At 55.0% G+C, this 21,232-nt stretch overlaps 5 protein-coding genes across 5 annotated transcripts; 4 read left to right on the top strand and 1 right to left on the bottom strand.

Annotated features, from left to right (window-relative positions):
* Positions 1 to 239: 239 nt before the first annotated feature.
* Positions 240 to 3,083, bottom strand: CGCA056_v001687 (Uncharacterized protein; the record flags this gene model as incomplete). Its single annotated transcript, XM_037316947.1, has 4 exons — positions 240 to 663; positions 720 to 999; positions 1,050 to 2,805; positions 2,874 to 3,083. 4 exons carry the CDS (start codon positions 3,081 to 3,083, stop codon positions 240 to 242), a joined length of 2,670 nt encoding a protein of 889 aa, XP_037186129.1.
* Positions 3,084 to 3,780: 697 nt separating this feature from the next.
* On the top strand, positions 3,781 to 9,160 carry rrp5 (rRNA biogenesis protein rrp5; the record flags this gene model as incomplete). The annotated part of the gene is made up of 2 exons (XM_037316946.1): positions 3,781 to 8,559; positions 8,621 to 9,160. 2 exons carry the CDS (start codon positions 3,781 to 3,783, stop codon positions 9,158 to 9,160), a joined length of 5,319 nt encoding a protein of 1,772 aa, XP_037186128.1.
* A 3,271-nt stretch (positions 9,161 to 12,431) lies between these two features.
* GLG5-1 (Ligninase LG5) lies at positions 12,432 to 13,716 on the top strand (the record flags this gene model as incomplete). Its single annotated transcript, XM_037316945.1, has 2 exons — positions 12,432 to 13,421; positions 13,477 to 13,716. The coding sequence occupies 2 exons, from the start codon at positions 12,432 to 12,434 to the stop codon at positions 13,714 to 13,716; spliced, it is 1,230 nt and encodes a 409-aa protein (XP_037186131.1).
* Positions 13,717 to 14,356: 640 nt separating this feature from the next.
* On the top strand, positions 14,357 to 14,743 carry CGCA056_v001684 (uncharacterized protein; the record flags this gene model as incomplete). Its single annotated transcript, XM_037316944.1, has 1 exon — positions 14,357 to 14,743. The coding sequence occupies one exon, from the start codon at positions 14,357 to 14,359 to the stop codon at positions 14,741 to 14,743; it is 387 nt and encodes a 128-aa protein (XP_037186130.1).
* A 707-nt stretch (positions 14,744 to 15,450) lies between these two features.
* YDC1 (Alkaline ceramidase YDC1) lies at positions 15,451 to 16,385 on the top strand (the record flags this gene model as incomplete). Its single annotated transcript, XM_037316943.1, has 3 exons — positions 15,451 to 15,536; positions 15,610 to 15,683; positions 15,736 to 16,385. 3 exons carry the CDS (start codon positions 15,451 to 15,453, stop codon positions 16,383 to 16,385), a joined length of 810 nt encoding a protein of 269 aa, XP_037186133.1.
* Between the last annotated feature and the right edge of the window lie 4,847 nt (positions 16,386 to 21,232).

The following is a 21,232-nucleotide window of genomic DNA, read 5'->3' as shown; positions in this document are numbered from 1 at the left end:
AAAAAATGAAAGTCTTTGGTATATTGTATCTGGTCTCCTGTAATAAGCAGTGCGCGAACTCCATGCATCATTCCCCCTTCCCTCGGTCGTGTAATAAGTTCTAGGTTGTTACATCTTGCGAGTAATCAAAAACGCCTTCTCCGTCTGGATGTATCCTCCCTGCAAATGACCCATTACGCCTAATACGGTGAAAGCAACCAAAACAAAAGAAAAAGAGCGCGGCGGTAGTTGGTGGTACATTACAACTTGGACCGAATAGCCTCAAGCCGGTACTTCACATCCTTCAGCGCCTTGGTGACGGGCTTCCAGTCGTCGAATTGCCTCAGGAGCTCCTCCGTCTCGGACGATAGCTCGGTGCGGACAAAGTCCTCCTCCAGCAGGCCGCGCATGATCCAGGGCAGGTGGTACGGGTTCGGGTTCGCGAGGGAGGAGCCGGCGTCGCGGCGGTGGGCGACGGTGGCGGGGACGTTGGGCTTGACGTCCGCCGTCTCGAGGGCGTGGGCGACAGCGAGATCGTAGACCTGGTCATCGTAGTAGAGGCGGGAGTGGCCCTCGCCCGAGTAGAGGCTGCCGGCGAGCGGGGTGGAGAGTTCGCGCACAAGGCCGTGGTCTGAGACGCCGAGGTTGCGGAGTTTGAGGGCGAAGCCGACGAGGTGGGCGATGCTGGCCAGTATGTTGGTTGAGGGGAATCGGGGATGGGAAAGTTTGAGGGTACTTACAAGTCTGGGGCGTGTATACGACCGTCAATGAAGACGGCGCGGTAGATGTAGGGATGAGAGGCGGGGGAGTAAATGGCGGATTCCATTGGGACGAGTTGGTCGTCTATGCTGCCGATATATGTCATTCTGACGCCGTAATGGAGGACTTCTTTAAGTGCGTTTTCGTATTTCTTGGAGACTTCGCTGTCTGGGTTGGAGAATTCCCAGAGCTCGTTGGCGGAGCCCATTAGAATGCCCATGCTGGACTTGTAGTCGGGGAATGGGCCTAGAGAGACTCCGGCTGCGATAGTATTAGCATGACTGTCACGACAGAGTATACAGCAGACTTACCCATCGCGCAGACACCAATCTTGGCGTTCGTGATGATGCCCAGGTCTATGAGCTTTGCCAGAAGCATGGTTGCGACAGGGACGCCCTGAGAGTGGCATGCCAGAATGATGAGGTCTGCGTTGCGAATCTGCTCGATCCAGTTAAGAAGGAGCTTCCACAAGTTGTCTACTCTATCTCCAATTCTGCCCTCGCCTTCCAGGGCAATCTTCTCAATCTCGCAATCGGAGCACCCGTGGGCGTCTGCCCATCTGCCGATAGCTTCGGCACAGAGACTTGCAAAGCGAAGCGAAGTTCCCGTAGGCTGTCCTACCATGGGACGGAGATACGTCGCGGGGAAAAGACCGTGGACTCCGATGGCGAGAGCTTTCTTGATCTTTGGTGTTTCTTTTACTCTATAAACGTGGTTTGCGGGAGGTTGCTGGTTTCGTAAAAGCAGGGATGTGATCTGTTTAATAATCGATGGGTTGTCCTTCATCCGGTACGTGCTGCCAAATGAAGGCAGTAAAAGATTGGGTGGCGTTGACTTTGATGGGGTCTCTTGGCTGGTACTCTTTGGGGTTCCCGGCTTGAGGGGCGGTTCCTTTGGTGTCTTGTCGGTGATTGAGGCTCTTGAAGACGCAGCCGAATCGGGACGTGTAGGCGTTTCTGGCCTCGCCTGAACATCGATCTCCATCGACTGGGGCCGGACTCTCTTACTCTTCCTACCAAAAGTCGACGGCGCAGATGCAATGCCCGACTTGATACTTTTGGCGGGTTTCGTATCTTTCGAGGCCTTCGCGTCCTTGGCATCCTTCAAGACGCTGTCCCGCTCGGATTGATCCACACTTGTTCTCTCCGGATGTGCTTCTGAGCCTTGACCCATGACTGCAAGTTCACCAGATTCCGGCTGAGGCTTGGCATTTTTGGCGTCGTCAGATTTTGTCCGGCTTTCTCTCGACCAAAATGCCCACGTTGAGCCGGCTGATGGCGGTTTCTGGGCATCTTGCTTGGGAGCATCCGGTTTTGGCGGCGGGGCATCCTCCATTACTACGTCTTCTGGCTCTTTTGCAGGGGGTTCAGTGGTGTTGGTTGGCTGATCTGGTTCTATCGGCTCAGCGGTAGCGGGATCTGCGATCACAGGCGGCTCTGCAGACGTGCTGGAGTACCAAAACCCAAACCAAGATGTCGTCGTCGGTGTCGGTGAAGTTGCCGCGGCCTGGTGGGTTTGCTCGGGTGCTGGCACCTCGGCAGGCGGTGGTTGCTGCGGTTCTGGCTCTTTCGGGGGTTCTTCCACTTTTGGTGGCTCCTCAGTGGGTGCCGGTGCTGCAGCTCGTGCATCTGTCGGCGGCGCGCGCCCCAGCCAACCAAACCAACTTGATGCCGTCACGGACCGTGGTGGATTCTGATCGTCCGTCGCGGCCTTCCCAGCGTCGTCGGATTTTGCCGGCGTTTCCTGCGGTGGTGGTGATGGATCCGCGGTTCCAGCCTGCAAGTTCGTCGTCTCGTTATCTGTCTTGTTTGTTGTTGTTGTTGTTGTGGCGGCGCTCTCCTCTGCCACTGCACCGTTCTCGGGAATCTGGGGTAGCGACACAGACGAGTCTGCGGGACCGTCGAAGCTCGCCGTATCGATGCTCTTTTTCGTATCGAAACGTCGGAAATCGGGGGTGCTGGATGGCTTCAGGGTGCCTCCGAAAATGGTTTCGCGGGCAAGCTGCGTTGATGCGGAGGACTTGGGGGCGCGCGGCCAGGAGCCGTACCAACTCCTCGCTTTGCGGACCTGCACCATGCTGTTTAGACTTTTGCGCCAGAGCATGTCACAACTCAACAAAAATGGTGAAGCAATACCTGTTTCTGGGAGTCTGGCTTGGTGTTCTTCGTTTCGCTGCCGCTCCTGTCTCTCGCCATCGGAATCTCTCGCGGCGGCCGGTGGACGGGCTCTGAGACGGCCGTGACCTGTGACGTAGCCGATGTTGCTGTCGCAGGGGCGATTGCGGCAGGTGGGTTGGATGAACTTGGCTCTGATGGGTTGGGTCGCTGGCGCTTTCTGGGAGACATTTCGCGCGGAGGGCAGCTTTTAATCGTGGTTAAAAGTCTGGTCGGCAGCTGGGAAGTCAATCTGCCGCATGTTCGTTTTAAGAATTCGTCATTGGGAGGGGATGGTGGAAGATGTGAGAAGAAGGGATGACATTAATTAGGAGCTGCTGGCCTTATTGCTGTTGATTACCCTCCGGGCCTACCTACTCTCACTGACGGGAGGTACTTAGCAGGCAGGTAGGTACCTCGGGCAGGCTGCCTAGCGGGGTGCGCCCGTGTTTGCACTGCGTTTGGCTACCTTAGGATCCCGTGGTGAGCGCTACCTGGGCCGACCGATCCCTCCAAATGACCCCCAAATGACACTGAAAGTCGCCCACGCCTGCGCGTCTGCTCTTCTGATTAGATAACCGTCGGTGGCCATTGGAGTGGCTTGCGGCGGAGGAGGCGACGCTAAGGTGCGTGTTCGTTCGCTGCGCAAGCCGAGGCGTGCCGTCCAGTCCCACCAATCCCCCCCCACCCGGTGCTTCGATAAGAAGTGTGTTATCGTTATTGCTTATCGCCCTGCATCCCGCCCCGAAAAATCAAAAAAATTCAAGTGGAGCCATCGCAAAGAGAGAGAGAGAGGTCCCTACTTTTTTTTTTCTGTTCCGCTCTGCAAAACACCGAGTCCAGGACTGATGCAAGCAATTGCACCTGGTTTTTGGGCGCAACACACAACATGAGCTCACTCAAGAGAAAGGATGCCCCCGGGGGTACTCCTCCGTCAAAATCCGCCAAGTCCACAAAGGCATCACGCCCCTCGAAGCGCGACACTCCTACGAAGGACCGCAAGCAGGACGACGGTAAAGACAAGAAGTCGAGGGAAGAGGCACCGGCACCCAGGGCCCCGACCGTCTCGAGACTCCTCAAGGATGAAGAGCCTCTGTTCCCTCGTGGCGGCGGCAGCGTCCTGACGCCCCTCGAGCAGAAGCAGATCACAATGGAGGCGAAGGCAGACGCCGCCAAGGAAGACGCCGAGTTCGACGTCAACGAGAAGAGCAAGGCAAAGAAGGAGAAGAGGAGGAAGGCCAAGGAGGCCAAGGACACGGATGCGAAGCCTGCTCGCGACGAGGATGCCGTGAAGATTGAGGGTCTGAACTTCAAGCGCCTGGTCAAGGGCTCCCTCGTCCTCGGTCAGATCAGCCACATCGACCCCGTCCAGCTCACGATCGCCCTGCCGAACAACCTGACGGGCCACGTCTCGATCGCCTCAATCTCAGATACCATCAATGCGAAACTGGAGGGCGCCATGGAGACTTCCGACAACGAGAGCGAAGACGAAGACGAGGAGGACGATGTCGACCTGAAGTCCATGTTCAGGATCGGCCAATACGTCCGCGCATACGTTCTTTCGACCTCCGACGACACAGCCGGCGGAAAGGCCAAGAGACGCATCGGACTTTCTTTAAGACCTGTCGACACCAACACCGGCCTTTCGAGCGATGATGTTGTGGCCAATGTTACCCTCATGGCCTCTATCGCGAGCGTGCAGGATCACGGCTACGAGATGAACTTGGGAATCGATGGAGACCTGAAGGGCTTCCTGTCCAAGAAGGAGGTCGGACCCGACATGGATGAGGCCAGCCTTCGCCCTGGCGCTGTCTGCCTCTGCGTTGTCAAGGGCGTCACCGGTATTGTTGTCCAGCTCTCCGCCGACCCCCAGAAGCTCGGCAACACCTCCAACGTCGCATCGAATGCCCCCACGATCAACTCATTCCTCCCCGGAACCCTGGCCGATGTCCTTCTTACGGAAGTCACAAAGAGAGGTCTCCAGGGTAAGCTTTTAGGTCACTTGCCCGTCACTGCCGACCTGATCCACTCCGGTGTTGGCCCCGATGGCGTCGATCTTGATGCCAAGTACAAGGTCGGTGGCCGCGTTAAGGCGCGCATCATCTGCAACTTCCCGGCCGCCAAAGAGCCCAAGCTCGGTATCTCGCTGCTGCCTCACATCAACAGCCTGCAGTCAAAGTCTTCGGGCAAGGGCAGCAGAGCGAAGGCCCCTCTCGACTTGCTTCCCATCGCCGCTTTCGCCGAGACTTGCACTGTGCGCCAGGTCGAGCCCGACATTGGTCTGTATGTCGACACTGGCGTGCCCGGTATTTCTGGTTTTGTGCATATTTCTCGCGTCAAGGATGGCAAGGTCGATGCTCTCTACGAGAGCAGTGGGCCTTTCAAGGTCGGCACGACCCACCGTGGCAGAGTCGTTGGCTACAGTCCCCTCGATGGCATGTTCCTCCTGTCGTTTGAGAAGTCGGTCCTTGAGCAGTCTTTCATTCGTCTCGAGGATGTCCCTATTGGCCGGATTGTATCCGGCAAGATTGAGAAGATGATTATTGGCGAGAACGGTGTTAGCGGTCTGATTGTCAAGCTTGCGGAGAACATTGCCGGTTACGTTCATGAGTCTCACTTTGCCGATGTCAAGCTCCAGCACCCCGAGAAGAAGTTCAGAGAGGGGATGGAGGTCAAGGCGCGTGTTCTGTCTGTGAGGTTGCGCAAGCACCAGCTCCGTCTCACCCTCAAGAAATCGCTTGTCAGCTCCGACTCTACCATCATCAAGAACTACGATGACGTCGAGGTTGACATGCAGACACCTGGTACTATTACCTCCGTCAGCGCAGATGGTGCTCGCCTTGAGTTCTTTGGCGACGTCAGGGGTTTCCTTCCCGTGTCACAGATGAGTGAGGCTTACATCAAGGACCCAAGGGAACACTTCCGCGCTGGTCAGGTTGTTAGCGTTCACGTCTTGAGCGTCGTCCCTGAGGAGCGTAGGCTCGTTGTCTCTTGCAAGGATCCCTCAGCCTTCGGTCTCGACAAGCAGGCCGCGCTGAAGGCCCTCAAGATTGGCGCCCTTGTCTCTGCCAAGGTCTCCCAAAAGACTGAGGATGAGGTCTTTGTTGACCTCGAGGAGAGCGGACTCAAGGCCATTATTCGCGTTGGTCACCTGACGGACAAGTCTGCCAGCAAGACCGAGGCAGCCCTGAAGCGCATTCGCGTTGGCCAGACACTGACGGATCTCATGGTCCTGGACAAGAACGAGCGACGCCGTGCTGTCATTCTGACCCAGAAGCCCAGCTTTATCGAAGCCAGCAAGAACGGAAAGCTTCTGTCCAGCTACGATGATGTCACTGTTGGTGCAGTTGCGCCTGCCTACGTGAGGGAGATTGGCCCCTTTGCCGTTTACGTTCAGTTTGGCGGCAACCTGACCGCTATTCTGCCCAAGTCTAAGCTCGACAAGGAGGTGCAGGAGAAGGCGTCATTCGGCATGCGCAAGCACCAGTCTGTTGAGGTCAAGATCGTGTCCTCCAACCCCGAGCAGAAGCGCATCATCGTCGCGCCTTCATCTGCAGTAGAGCCTGAGAAGGTCCCGGCCGCTGCAGCCCTGAATTCCGTCGATGAGAAGATCCGCAACGTCAACGACGTCGCCCTGGGAACTACCATGGACGCGAGGGTTGCCTCCGTCAAGGCCACCCAGATCAACGTCAAGGTCGCCGACAACATCCAGGGCCGTATTGATGTTTCCCAATTTTTCGACAGCTGGGAAGACATCGTCGACAAGAAGATTCCTCTGAAGAAGATCAAGGTCGACGAAATCATCCGCGTCCGCGCCATCGGAATCCACGACTCCAAGAACTACCGCTTCCTGCCTTTCTCTCACCGTTCGACACACTCCATCATCGAGCTCACCGCCAAGAAGAGCGACGTCGAGGCCAAGGAGGTCGACCTTCTTTCTTACGACAAGTTGAAGGTTGGCGATTCCCACATTGCTTTCGTCAACAACCACGGCAAGAACTGTCTCTGGGTCAACCTGTCACCTACTGTCCGCGGAAGAATCAGCATTATGGAGGTTTCTGATGATCTGTCTCACGCCGGCAACCTGGAAAAGTACTTCCCGGTGGGATCCGCCCTGAAGGTCAAGGTTGTGTCTGTCGATGCTGAGAAGGGCCATCTGGACTTGTCCTCTCGTTCATCATCTGGTACCAGCGAGATCAAGTGGGACTCCCTCAAGAAGAACCAGATCCTTCCTGGAAGAGTCACCAAGGTCAACGACCGTCAGCTGATGATCAAGCTCAGCGACGCTGTTTCCGGTCCTGTCCACCTGGTTGATCTCTGTGACGACTACGATGAGGCCAACACCCTCAAGTTCAACAAGGGTGAGATCATCAGAGTGTCCGTTGTTGAGGTTGACAAGAGCAACAAGAGGCTCAGGCTATCTACCCGCCCTTCCCGTATCTTGAGCTCCACGTCACCTGTTGCCGACCGCGAAATCACATCTCTGGCGCAGCTTACCTCTGGAGACATCGTCCGCGGGTTTGTAAAGAACGTCGCAGACAACGGCGTCTTTGTTCAGCTTGGAGGCAGCATCTCTGCTCTGGTGAAGATCGCCAACCTGTCTGACCGTTATATCAAGGACTGGAAGGGCAGCTTCCAGATCGACCAGCTGGTCAAGGGTCGTGTCATCAGCATCGACACTGCTATCAACAAGATCGAGTTGAGTCTCAAGGCCTCTGTCGTCGAGAACGACTACACCCCTCCTATCACATGGAAGGATATCAAGGAGAGCCAGATCGTCACCGGCAAGGTTCGCAAGGTGGAGGAGTTTGGCGCTTTCATTGTCGTTGATAACTCAACAAACGTCAGTGGTCTGTGCCATCGCAGCGAGATGGCTGAGAAGCCGGTGGAGGACGCCCGTAAGCTCTACAACGAGGGCGATGTCGTCAAGGCCAAGGTCATCTCCATCGACGACGAGAAGCGACGCATTACTTTCAGCCTGAAGCCGAGCCACTTCGACGAGGACAGCGACATGGATGATGTTGACGGAGGCGCGGAGCTCGACAGCGACGATGACTCGGATGTTGATATGGGCGAGGGCGTTCAGTTCACGATTACCGGAACAGACAATACGGATGATTCTGATGAGGAGGAGGAGTCTGATGCGGAGGAAAGCGATGTCGAGATGGAGGAGGCACCGGCGAAGGGCAAGGGTCTCAGCGCCGGCAAGTACGACTGGACAGGCGACGCCTTCGACGACGAAGAGGAACCAGCCGAGGGCAAGAAGTCCAAGGCATCTGAGAAGAAGGAGAAGAAGAAGGGAGGCGAGATCCAAGTCGACCGCACTGGCGACCTCGACGCACACGGCCCCCAGACCGCGACCGACTACGAGCGACTCCTGCTGGGTCAGCCTGACTCGTCACAGCTCTGGATCGAGTACATGGCGCTGCAGATGAAGGTCAGCGAGCTCTCCAAGGCTCGCGAGATCGCCGAGCGTGCCATCAAGACCATCAACATCCGCGAGCAGACCGAGAAGCTCAACGTATGGATCGCCTACCTCAACTTGGAAGTTGCCTACGGCACCAAGGCTTCCACCGACGAGGTCTTCAAGCACGCATGCCAGTACAACGATGAGCAGGAGGTTCACGAGCGCCTGGCCAGCATCTACATCCAATCCGGCAAGCTCAAGGTAAGAAGAGCACTCCCCAAAGAAATACAACAAGAACAGAGGCTAACACATTGGGTAACAGCAAGCGGACGATGTCTTTCAATCGCTCGTCAACAAGTTCAAGTCAAAGTCCCCCGACGTGTGGGTGAACTACGCCCACTTCCTGCACGTGACGATGAACGAGCCCGACAGGGCGCGCGCGCTCCTCCCCTGTGCGACGCAGGCCCTCGAGCAGCGCCACACCGCGCAACTGATGGCCCGGTTCGCCGCCCTCGAGTTCAAGTCGCCCAACGGCGACGCGGAGCGTGGCCGCACGACGTTCGAGACAATCTTGGCGACGTGGCCGAAGCGGTTCGACTTCTGGGGCCAGCTCATCGACCTTGAGCTCTCGGCCGCGGAGCCGGACGCCACGGCCATCAGGGATGTCTTCGAGAGGGGCACCAAGGCGAAGGGCCTCAAGGCCAAGAAGGCCGAGAAGTGGTTCAAGCGGTGGGCCGACTGGGAGGAGAAGCTCGACCCGAAGGGCCGGGAGAAGGTGATGGCCAAGGCGAAGGAGTGGGTCGCGGCCAAGAAGGCGGCGGCGGCGGCTGCGGCTGCGGAGGAGGAAGAGGACGACGAGTAAGAATACTTTGATTTGAAAAGGAAAAGTTCTTTGGGCGGTAATGAAAAACAACATGCATGAGGGGGTTTCGGCCAGCCTTGTCGGTCCCTTCCTCCTTGTCACCCTCGGATTAGACCGGGGTATTTTTTTATGTGTCAAAAATATCAGTTTACATTTTTCAACGGCATAATGATTACTACAAGCATGTTTGATTGCATCTGCAAGAAATCAATAGCACCAGGGCAGCTGACTCTTGGCCGCTTCGCCGCCTACAGCTACCTACAGCTTTGTTTTAACCTGCTCAGCCCGTCTCCATGAGGTTTAGCGCCGTGGGTTGGGTGAGGACTTTGCCTGGTCTGCGAATCCCCGAGATCGACGCCGGGATCCATATTGTTTTCCTTATTGTTCCAGCGTCGCACCGGCGGAGCCATAGTCTCGGGGAGCTTCCATTCAGAATCGCATTGAGATGATGTGAGATCTGAGGCCGTCTTGCCTGGCCATCTTGAACGACGGCCTACGTTAGGTTAGGTACTAGGAAACATCAGGCATCCAAACTGGAGCATGTCCAATCATTCCATTGTGAGGTTCACGGCGCCGGTGATTCCTCTGCCCATGGCGAAAAAAATCTGGCTGTCCAGCATGGCATGGCAACACAAGCATGACCGATTCTCACAGCTGTCCAGCGCTATTCCATCAGCCCAGAAATCACGACAGCTGCAGCCCTCGGTCTTGAGTTGAGCCATGCTGACCGGCCTGCCCTGCCCTGCCCTGTCCATGTGGCGGACCAGATGACTGGATGCGCGACGGTGATGCGGGATGCTGGTAAACTAATGAGATCGATGCTGGTTCGATGCAGCTGGAGGGATTCCGATGCGCCACAGCTGAAAATAGGTCATGCCCAATTGGGGAAACACACCACATCACACGTGCTCGCCAGCGTTGGGCTCTGCTTACCACATCTTCTATTCTTTCTTTTTCTTCAAACTGTTCATTTTATTTTCCGATGAACTTTGTGTTTCCAGCCACCAAAAATGGCATTCTAGAGAGTTTACTCATGTTCGCATGAACAAAGCCCAAGTTCTGGCACACACTGCCTGAGCCCTTTTCAATCCTTCGGGATGAACCTCCAGCAAAATAACCAATCAAGATTGAGATGCAAACAAGACTCGGTCAACCGAGGAACAGGGGCGACAAACAAACCAGCCCTGCGGTACCTGCGTCGCATCCACAGACCGGAGGCTCGTCCGATGCTGTGGACGTGGGGATGGATGCCAAAGCATAATAAACAATTGGGTCGCCGTAAAAAGGAAGCAGCTGAGTTTGAGATGCCTCGTGGCGCAGGGTCGCGCCAGTACACCAGCCAACATCACAGGGCAAAGACATTCCATCCTTTCGCCTGCGGTCCGTGTCTCTGATCCGCCGCCGTGCCCCTTTTCTCCCGTTTATCCTCCTGTCTCTGCCCTACCGGACCCCTGGGAGAAGGAACAGGACAGGACAGGGCACACCATGATGTGCGGTAAAATGAGCAGATAATGACAAGAGCTCGTATACCTGCGGAGTCTGACAGCTTATTCGGTTCATCCGAGCGGCGGGAAATGTGAAGCACGCCGGCAGCGAGGTGAGCCGTCCGTATTCACCTCCCCGGCGCTCCGCTCCGCCCCAGCATCGAATCGTAAAAATTCGGATGCAGATGCCTCACCTTTTTCGCTTTCGCTGCCCCAATCAGGGGTTAGGGAATGGTCAGAAACTGGGAGTTTTCCAACGGACTCACCTGCCAGCGCATTGGAGGCGTTCAATAGCGTCAGGCGGGTGGTCGAGGCGGGAGAGTTGACACACCGACAAACAAGCAAAAATGCATCTCGAAGGAAAACACAGAGAGAGAGGGACAGAGAGCATAAGCATTCGTTCAGCCAATCAGACCGCAAGATCCTGACGCACCGCTTTCTTTATTTCCCCAATAAGCTCATCCCGCCGTCACGGACGCACCAGCCCTTTTGCAGCCTAGGCAACGGTGTGTCTTGGGGGTGTGTGGGAAGAGAGAGAGGTCTGACGGCTTATCTACCTACTTTCTTAGTCTGACTGTTCTGACGGGAGGAGCTGTGCGCCCCCTTTTCTTCTCTGTCTCGTTATGTATATTTCCATCTGGAAGTACGACCCCTGCCGGTGGCGCCGGACAAGCAGAAGAAGCTTAAACGCTCTCACTCATCCAATCCCCACCCCGATCCCGCGCCGTCGATCTTGGCGTGGCTGCCAAGTGGTGCGCGATACGAGACTTTGGACCGACTGCATGGTGAGACAAGGGGATTATCTGCTCAAGCCAAACGAAGAGACGTCTGCGGTGCTGTTATGCTTCTTCTGCCCTTTCTGCCTTATGGGGGTAATACTTGGTACCCCATGCAATGCTGAGTTTATTGTTAGGAGACAAGTCCCGGCTTAGCGTGCGTTGCATTGCAGATGCGGCTATTGCCCGCGTGGGGCTCTTTTCTTCCTTCCGATTGCTCATGATGTATCTCTGCTTAACTTGCTCTCTCTCTCTCTCTACATGTCAGAATGTGGTGTTATTCTTACTGTCCGACGAATCGCGGCCGAGTGATATCTGCTGATGCTGGTGAGGCGGATGATGGGAGGTGCGCAGCCCGGGCAGCGGGCTTGATGCCTAGGGTCTAAGCTGGGGCGCTACGGAGTGATATGCTTCTTGCTCCTTTGCCTGCGGTCCGGGGGTTTTTGCTGTCACTTCCTTTGCGTTTGCTTACCTGGAGCTAGCGGGTTGCTATTCGAGAAGACGGCTGAGGCATACGACCGGGTTCTTCTTGGCACAGCTGGAAGGTGTGCGGTGCGGTGCGGTGCGCCGGCGGCGGCGGCGGCCTGTCGCTCCATCCACCATCTCACTCTCTCGTGTCCGGCGGAGATCTTAGTCGAGCTATTTCGACGCAAGAGTGTTTTGGCGTCGGCTTTGACTCAGGAACGGGTGAGGCTAAGAGGCTTGTCCCGAAGGAAGCAGGCATGCACGTTCCGGTTTTCGAGCTGTTATGAGTTGGTTTGTGGTGTCTGAGGCCTCTGGGATCTGGTTATCTGAAGTAGATGCTTAGGTTGTGATGGACGGCTGTATCTTGGCAGAAGGGATATAAGGAATTGTCGTCTTTCCCCTTCTCGACCATGATTCCTATCTCTTCAGCAGTTCAAGCTCCTTTTCCATTTCATCTCCTTCATCAAAGACCATCACAGGTCTGATTCAGTCACTACTTTCCATTCTTCTCTTTTCCCACATTCGCTCCATACATACTCACCCAAGATGCATCTCACATCCTTCCTCACAACCTCCCTCGCCATCTCCGGCACCCTCGCCTACCCGGGCATGGGCGACCAAATGTCCGAAATCATGTCCCGCACCTCCAACAAAGGCGACTCAACCGAGCTCCTCGGCGACCTGATCACTCTCAAAGACCGCGACCTCACCCCCGTTGGCAAGGACATCAAGAGGCTGCTCCAGGGCAAGGGCGAACCCGAGTCCAACGACCGCTACATCCTCCGCGTGCCCGCGCTCAACTCGGACCAGTGCAAGAAGGACACGTGCTGCGTCTGGCGCTACGTCGCCGACGACATGTACCAGTTCATGGCCGGCTCCTCGGGCCGCTGCACAAAGTGGGCGCGCGCGGCCGTCCGTCTCGGCTTCCATGACGCGGGCACTTGGTCCAAGGCCACCGCCTCCCAGGGCGGCGGCGCCGACGGCAGCATCATCCTGGCCGGCGAGGAGATCGGTCGCTTCGAGAACCGCGGGCTGCAGGAGGTCGCCGCGCGCTTCGCGGAGCTGCACGGCAAGTACAAGGCCATGGGCTGGAACATTGGCATGGGCGACTTCATCCAGATGGGCGCCAACGTCGCGACGGTCGTGTGCCCGCTCGGCCCGCGCATCAAGACGTACGTCGGCCGCAAGGACAGCGCGAACCCCGCGCCGGCGGGCCTGCTGCCGAGCCCGTTTGCGCCCGCGGACCAGCTGATCCAGCTGTTCAAGGACAAGACGATCGGGCCCCATGGGCTGGTTGCGCTGCTGGGCGCGCACACGACGAGCCAGCAGAACTTTGTCAACGTGTCGCGGGCTGGCGATCCGCAGGACAGCACGCCGGGTGTGTGGGATGTGCTGTACTACAAGGAGACGCTGAGCGACCGCTCGCCTCCGCGTGTGTTCAAGTTCCCCTCGGATATCTCTATTTCGCAGCACCCTGAGACCAGCAAGGAGTTCAGGGATTTTGCTGGGCCTGGTGGACAGAACCACTGGAACGAGGTGCGTTTGCTTCTAACCTGGGAGTTTGGGATAGTGTGACTAACAGTGACAATAGGACTACGCCAGAGAGTACATCCGTCTTTCGCTTCTTGGTGTCAACAACATCAACCAGCTTACCGAGTGCACCAAGGTCCTCCCCCCTGCGACCAAGGGCTTCCGCATTCTCGATCAGTTTAAGCTCGACAAGTGGCTGAACAGCGTGGGCAACAAGGGCGCCGCCAAGAAGGTGTCTCAGGACATTGAGAACGGTGACACTGTCACTGTCGATGTTCCTCCCGTCAACAACCGCAACTAGAGGAGTGTGAGATGCTGGTGCTTTTCTTGAAGATAAATATCCCAATGGCGCACGGCTTCCGGGGCTATGGTAGATGATAATCGGTCGGAGTTTTGGGTCTGACTTGGCTTTCTTTGAAAATGATTTTGTACATTGGCGCGGTATGATGACGCGAGATACATACTTTTAATCCATCTTACGATTCTTCATGACGAGTTTGAGCTCGACTTAACTCATTGCATTTTCGTGATGCAGGTTGGGTCTACCTGACTCAAGCCGTGATCCTTGGGAATTTTATCCACCGAGCACCCCCTCGGGTGGTTCAGAAATAGCTGATGAGTAAATAAAAAATAACCGTTTGATTCTCATCAAGCCGAAGTTGATATTTGGACTACTAATAACCTTGCGCGATCTGTCAGACCGTGAATATGTGATCGGCAGGAAGCACACTGGTGCAACTCCGGGTGGACCCGGGCTTGCCGGAACCGAGATACTTCGGTCCGAAGTTAGAGACGGCAGCGCCCTGCGGCGTGGCACAATACGACGACGCTGCAGTCGATTTTAAGCTTCCCGGTACTTTAAAAGCCGTTGTACCCCACAAAGCTACCCAACGAGTCTCAACTCACACTATTGCAGCTCATAATTCATCACCGCCACCAATATGTCGTACCGCATGCTCATCTTCCTTCACCGGAAAGAGGGTCTTTCCCACGCCGAATTCAAGGACCATTATGAAAACGTCCATGTACCCCTCACAAAGGAACTCACCGGCTCGTTGTTCCCGATGCTGCACTCGCGCCGTTATATCGAGCGCTCGCCAGACGATGGCAAGGCCATGGTGCTCGCAGGAGCAAAGGGAGAAGATGAGGCCGATGCTGTTGTAGAGGTCGCGTTCAAGGACGAAGCGGCCGCGCAGGCGTTCTTCGCGGCGACGAACAGCGGCGAAGCAATGGAGCGACTGAAGAAGGATAATGAGCAGTTTCTGAACTGGGAGAAGGTGCGAATTTTGAAGATCTCGGAGGTCTGTGAGACGAGGGGAGATTCATGAGATGAGGCTTTGAAACAGTTGAAGGTACGTCGGCGGTATTGTAGCCTGAAAGAGGCTGTGCTGATATCCCACAGGCTTGAAACCATCCTTGAGGACACTCTCATGAGTAAATACGTATCAACTTCAATCGAACACAATGTCACGCCGAGAAACAATTGATTTCGCCGTTGTGACGTCGGACACGGAGTTGTAGTGTCCGGACTCCCTGTACTCAGCAGCTCCGCCGTGAACCTCCGGACTTGCCGCTGAAGAACCCAAGAAGCCTCGGCTGAACCCCTGGGAGTGGATCCGTCGAATGCTTTCGGATCCGGCTCCGGGCTCCGCGGAATCGCGGCCGGACCCATTCGAGTGGAGTGGATCCTCGCGGTAATCCCTGCAGCTAGGTACGCGCAACCGAACGGATGGAGTCGTATTTTTTCTCCCTGCCATCCGACTGCGTGGCCTTAAAAAAGGTCCAGATGAACCGTCGTCATTGAATCACCTTCGTTACACCAAGTTGTGGACATCGTGAGCGCGAAAACATCTCCCCGGATTTCATGATAAAAGTTGCGTCGGGTTAGTCATCCCGATTGGTCCCGCTCGCCGCGATCGACGACCTTGATAAATCTCAACCTGACAACGCGTCGAGCCAGGCGCGTTCTCTCCACTGTCAACGCAACCACCTAATACTCCCTGAGCAGCATCACCATCGAGGATCTACTCCCAAAATGAGTCACAAGCATCAAACACTCCGCTTTGTGGATGACCCGACTGCCGGGGACGGTATCTGGGGATACCCCACGAGCAAAGCCAAGTACGCCACCGCTCCACTCACCTCACCAAAAGTCCCTTTTGAGATGCGATGCTGACCTCAGACTGCACCCCAGCTTCTGCGAGGAGGACTACGTCTTCACGAGGTATATCGCAGAATTCATCAACTGCTTATCCAATGCCACCTACAGTGAGTCTTTCCGTCACCATACCCAGAAACCACGTTGCTGACCTCCTGCCAGTCTACTTCGCCCTCAAGTACCCCCGCGCCAACTCCAAGGCGTCGGTGCCCTGGTACCGCACCCTCGACATCCAATCCGTCGGCCTGCTCCTCGTCGGCATCTTCTCCGGCGTCTTCCACGGCACGATGCACCAGGAAACCCAGCTCCTCGACGACCTCTCCATGCTCATCCTCGCCGGCTCGCTCGTGCAGCCGCTCTACGTCTACCGCCAGTCCTCCCTCGTCGGCGCCGCCGTCACCGCGCTGCTGTGGGGCGGCATCGGCGCCATGGCAGTCATCTACGTGCGTTCCGGCGACATCTTCATCCACGTCATGACCTTCACCGCGCTGCTCACCTTCGTCTGGCCGCGTACGCTGTACCTGGTCTACTGGACGGGGCTGTACTCCAAGGCGGAGAAGAAGGTCTTCATGCGGTACTTCTGGAAGGCAGTCTTTGCGTTGATCTTTGGCTTCACGCTGTGGCATATTGATCTGGAGTACTGCGCTGAATTGAGGGCTGCGAGGAAGGCGGTCGGACTGCCGGTCGCGTGGTTTTTGGAGTTGCATGGGTGGTGGCATATCTTTACTGCTCTTGGGGCGAGCTGGTACATGCGCTTGATCAGGATGGTCACGGAGGACGACCGTACCAGCTTTGAGAAGAAGCAAAAGTAGATACACTGCCATGGGGCTTGAAGTTTGACTTTGGCAGGGCTTGCATATGTCGAAGTAGGCACAGCAAACGGAGCTCTATCCAATTTGCGGAATGAAACCAGATAATCTTAAGTCGAAATAATCCATCTCCCTTTGCGAACTTCTTGAACCTCTGGCTGCTCTCGTATATTACTTAGTGGACGCCTGTGATAATGACGCCATCTGAGTGAGATCAAGCTGTGGGCTAGAAGGGGGTTGTGCTGGTGATCGCGAGGCGGTGAGTATTTGGAGAAGTGCAATGTGATCGGTTACCTTCGCAAATCGGACTCGGTGCAGCCCGAGCCGCCAGCCGCATTGAAACATAGATTCAGCCCAACTCGTGGTAGAACTGTGCCACAATATCCGATCGTTAAGACGCAGAGATTAAATGTACCTAACGCTTGAAACTGGGTTCGCTTTGAACTAGGCCCGGCGTTCACTTGAGGGATCGACCTCGTCTGGACATACGGAGGGGGGGGGGGGGGCAGTCTCTTCACATATGGCTCTGTTCCCATCCCTGTTCTCTGCAGTGCCCTCAGTAGTCAGGCGGGCACAACTCCTGTTATGTTGTTGATAGACGGTCTGCTGTCCGTCTATCGAGGAAGGACAGTACACTGAATGTCCACACTGATCGGTTTCGAGCTTTGAGGGATGTCGAGGGGAATCAGATTCTGCCACGGTGACAGGACATCTCAGATGATGAGAATCACACGGAGTTGTCATTGGTTTATGACATAACGACTCAGCTCAATACATCCAAGTCCAGTCGAAGAAAACCTCTCGAGAAACAACAATTAGAATGGCAAAAAGTGAACTCGTATTCTGTCTAATTACATGACATCTAGCATTCGTCTGATTTTATTCACTATACCCTCAATCAAAGTAGTAGGGGTCGAGGTAGTGTGCCCGTCCTCATCACCATCTGCGGCGCACAGAAGTGAACGTAGGAATGCAGGCGTGCATCTTGGATCTAGAAAGCCTTTTTCGTGTCCAACCACTGGCATCGTTGCTGAGTCCGTTACATCTACCTCCGCCGATTTCGGCTCGATGCCCAATACACTTTCCATTTGGTTCAAGATCCGACAACTGATGTAGATGAGCATTTCGATCTGCAATTGAGGGTGCCCATCCAGCTGGAAACCTCCTATGCGGACGTTTGGCAGAAGAGAAGGTGCCGAGTCTACCTTCCAGCTCTTTGGTTGCGTTGACATTTGCTGCGCATCTCGTGAGTCGCCGATGCGACCTTCGTGCCCTGACAGCGATGCCCGTCTGTCTTTGCGCTGCTGGATTTGTGATAGCAGGGCGTTGTGAATGGCTGCAAAGACGGCCTCGTAGCCGTGAAATAGCCAGATGCAGCACGTCATGATGGTCAGTGTAGTTGGACCACTGCAATGGCCACCGGATCGCTTGGAGTGTGAAGAAGTTGTGCTTCCAGGCGTATTTTCACCACCAGATGGGTGTAACGTGGTTCCCGAGAAATGACTGTAGATAGTATCTCCATCATCATTTCGGGGTTTGTTCCTTGTCTCATTATTGAAGAAGACGGACGTATCAAGTGAGTCCACCAAAAGCTCTTCTGAATAATGATACGATTCGTACGGCGATTCTTTTTCTTGTCGTTCCATCAAATCTTTCAATCCCTCAACGGCATCCAAAAACTCCTGGGAGCTCTCCAGGAGGAATCCTATGATGTTCTTGCATGGCTTTGTCTCTGAAGTATCGCAGGGGGACTTGTAGGCCAAGATGTCTTCAAGGGTAACAGGATGATCTTCTGCAGCACTCAAGCAGTCCAAAAGTTTCAAGTTGAGACTGGAGAGTCGATACAAGCATTCGTGCTTTGTTCTGGGAGTGCCTTTGGTTTTGGAACATCTCGTGGGGCCCATGCTTCTTTTGTCTTGATGAATCTTTTGATCAGGATCCCGGGCCTGATCGTCAGTGGATTCCATGGCTTCACCATTTCGATTTGTCGATTGTAGATCGTCATCAAGCATGCCTTCCAACGGCGAGTTTGATGTCATGATGTCAAGGTCAAATTCACCAAGGCCGTAAGATACGTCAGGTCCGGTCCTGTCATTGCCGTTCATTGGCAGGAGTGGCGGGAAATTTGCAGACATGACCGGCGCATCTGATGATGATGCTGGCTCGAAGACATTGTTGTGCTGGTATTCCATTGGAGAAACCGTGCTTGGCATCTGTCCAGTGGTGCAGTCCTCCCTGGAAGGGTGTGCTGACAAAGGTGAAGGGAACACGCTGAGTGAAGCCGACCTGTCATGATATGATTTGGCTCCTGCTCCGGAGACAGAAGCACGGCGATTATTTGCGGGTTGGTTGAAGCCAGGTAGTGACAAGGGAGGAGGCCGAGCCAGACGACGTTCATAGCCACTTGGGCGGATAGTAGGCGACCTACGTGCGTGCGCCACGCGAACACACTCGACGCCTGCTTTGACACATCGCGCACATGGCATCAATGATGCTTCATTGCGCTCGGGCGACGGGACCTCATCTGATGGCCTTACGCAACGGAGTTTGTAAGCGCGACATCGGTCGCAAGCACTTCGGCGAGCGCTTTGAGAGGCGGACTTCCTGATGTACGAATTGCTCGTATTATCGACTGTGAAAAACGTAGGAGATCTAGAGGCCATGGGTGCCGTTGACATGGAAAACTGGTCTATGATCCGGAAGAAACATGCAGTATCCTGAATAATGAGGTAAGAGTGGGACTGGTTGAGGGTCCCGGGGATGAGGAAGCGGTGGAGATGCTGCTCGTGACTCGATATTCGGGCGGTTGAATGCTGGAGTTATTATACATGCCAGATACCCCGCCAACGAGTGTAGTTGCGAATGGGTCGCACGTCCCAAGTCTCCTGTCCAGACAAGGGAAGAAGCTTATGCAAAAGGTTTACCAACGAATCTAGATACAGTTTCGCTGGCCTTGAGGGGGGCTTGATGACACCATCTGATGTCCTAACGAGGTGCTTCTTTCCAAATTCATGATATGTCTCTATTGACTGCACGTCTTCTCTTGCTGAGATCAATGACTCGCTCTGTCACAGCTCGTCTGTTGCGCGAGGCTTTATATTATGGGTAGCATGAACCTGTCGCAGTCCAGGGATGTTGATTGACACCTGAACGCGTAATTACCCTAGACGACATATCATACCAATCAACTCTCTTGTTTACGTCTTCGTTGGTCGGTAAGAAGGTCCGCTCGTCAGGTTTGCTGACGCTTGGCGGACTTGGCAGACTTATGGCCGGGACCGTTGGACGAAGTTTAACTGCCGTCCCCTGCATTAGCTTATCAGTTCGGAGTAATTTACCACGATATCTGCCACTGCCGTCTTTCTTGTGACGATAGTTAAGCACGCCCGCCACTACTCGTGCCACGCGGGCAGATTGTCCGATTGGGGTTTCTGCCATTTGACGCCACGAGGTGAACCCTCAGATCACGCATTCTCTCATTTGCTCTTGGGGCTCTTTTCCGGTGCGATCAGCCCTCAAGGATCCAGCTCCTGACTAGCCACGACATGGCCAAAGCACACGACGCATTTAGAGATCTGCATTCATAGCCGCTCCTTACCATCGCAGCTTCACCCTTGCTCTAGCCATCTACTTGTGGGAGCTAGTATGACAGGTCTTAGGTAATTATTTGAGACTCTCTTATTCCGGGCTGAGCTTTGCTAAATGCCTAGCAATGTCATGTTGGGGTTTAGGCTTCCGCCAGAAATAATTGTCTGGTTTGATGAGTTGCAGCTTTATGCCGTTTGAAGCAGCTATTCGGCGCTCTTTACCGACTTGGATTCTGCCGCCATCTCGCCATTATGTATCTCCGCTTGTTGTACCTCGCGCTCGGCGGACTTCCTCGGCGGCCACTACGCATGTCATCCCACTCAGTCCTATGAGTTTGCTTCCTTGAGTCAGAAATTGACGGAAAATCTGTACATTGTCTTGACATGCTCGGTCTGCGCAAGTGCGAGCCTATCGGCTGGCTTGAAGAGTCCCTCGGCAATGGCGCGAAGCTTCCGACTCACTTGTCCGGCATGTTTTGTCTGCCTGCCGCAGATTCGGTCTCCTCCCTGAGTTAAAACCAGATCCCGCACAGCTGGGCCGGACGAAGTGGGTGGTAATACGACGGTGTAATGTGCATGTTGTGATACCTTGCTGGGGGCCTGTCGGTGCCAAGATTGGCGGACAAGTTCAATCCCCGAGGTACTCCTACGTTAAGATTCAGTTTCGCAGGGCTCTAGGACCCGAATAACAACCAGCCCGGCGGGCTGACTGTCAACGCTGTCTTCCACATCACGGATGAACTGCTTAATACCTTGTTCTAGCTCCGTCAGCTGATGCGCGAGCCCTGGTGCGGTCCAAAGAGTGTTACCGTAGCGGCATTGAGTTTCCGATAGGCCTCGGAGTCGCTGAAAGGTGCCGGCGTGAGCTCCGAGCTGCATTCGTTGAGAGGCAGTTGGCATGGTGGGCTGGGATAGTCCCTGTAATTTACCCTTCGTCCGACGCTCTACGAGGATTTTATGGATGGACTCCACTCTCTCAGAGTTCGGAGGATGGTTCGGCGCTTGGAAGCTTATTTAGAGGTCGGCCAAAGATTACCCAATATGGTAAAGTGCAGCCTGCTCGTAGCGTCTGACGCGATCCCGAGTAAGACTAGAGCCCAATGAAAATTAAGATTACGAAGCGATGAAACATTCTCGCACTGACGGGAGGGTGAAATAGGGACTCCCCAATACTCTGGTAATTATTACACCACAATTGGGTATAGCTCCCGCGTTAGTGCTGTTTCGAAGCGCCTTGATTCGCGCAAGTTTAGTTATCATTGT

The sequence above is a fragment of the Colletotrichum aenigma genome (genome assembly GCF_013390185.1).
Source record: "Colletotrichum aenigma strain Cg56 chromosome Unknown KSG_Cg56_contig01, whole genome shotgun sequence".
Lineage (NCBI taxonomy): Eukaryota > Fungi > Ascomycota > Sordariomycetes > Glomerellales > Glomerellaceae > Colletotrichum > Colletotrichum aenigma.
Note: the sequence above shows the minus strand (reverse complement) of the source record. Positions and strands in the feature narration are given on the sequence as shown.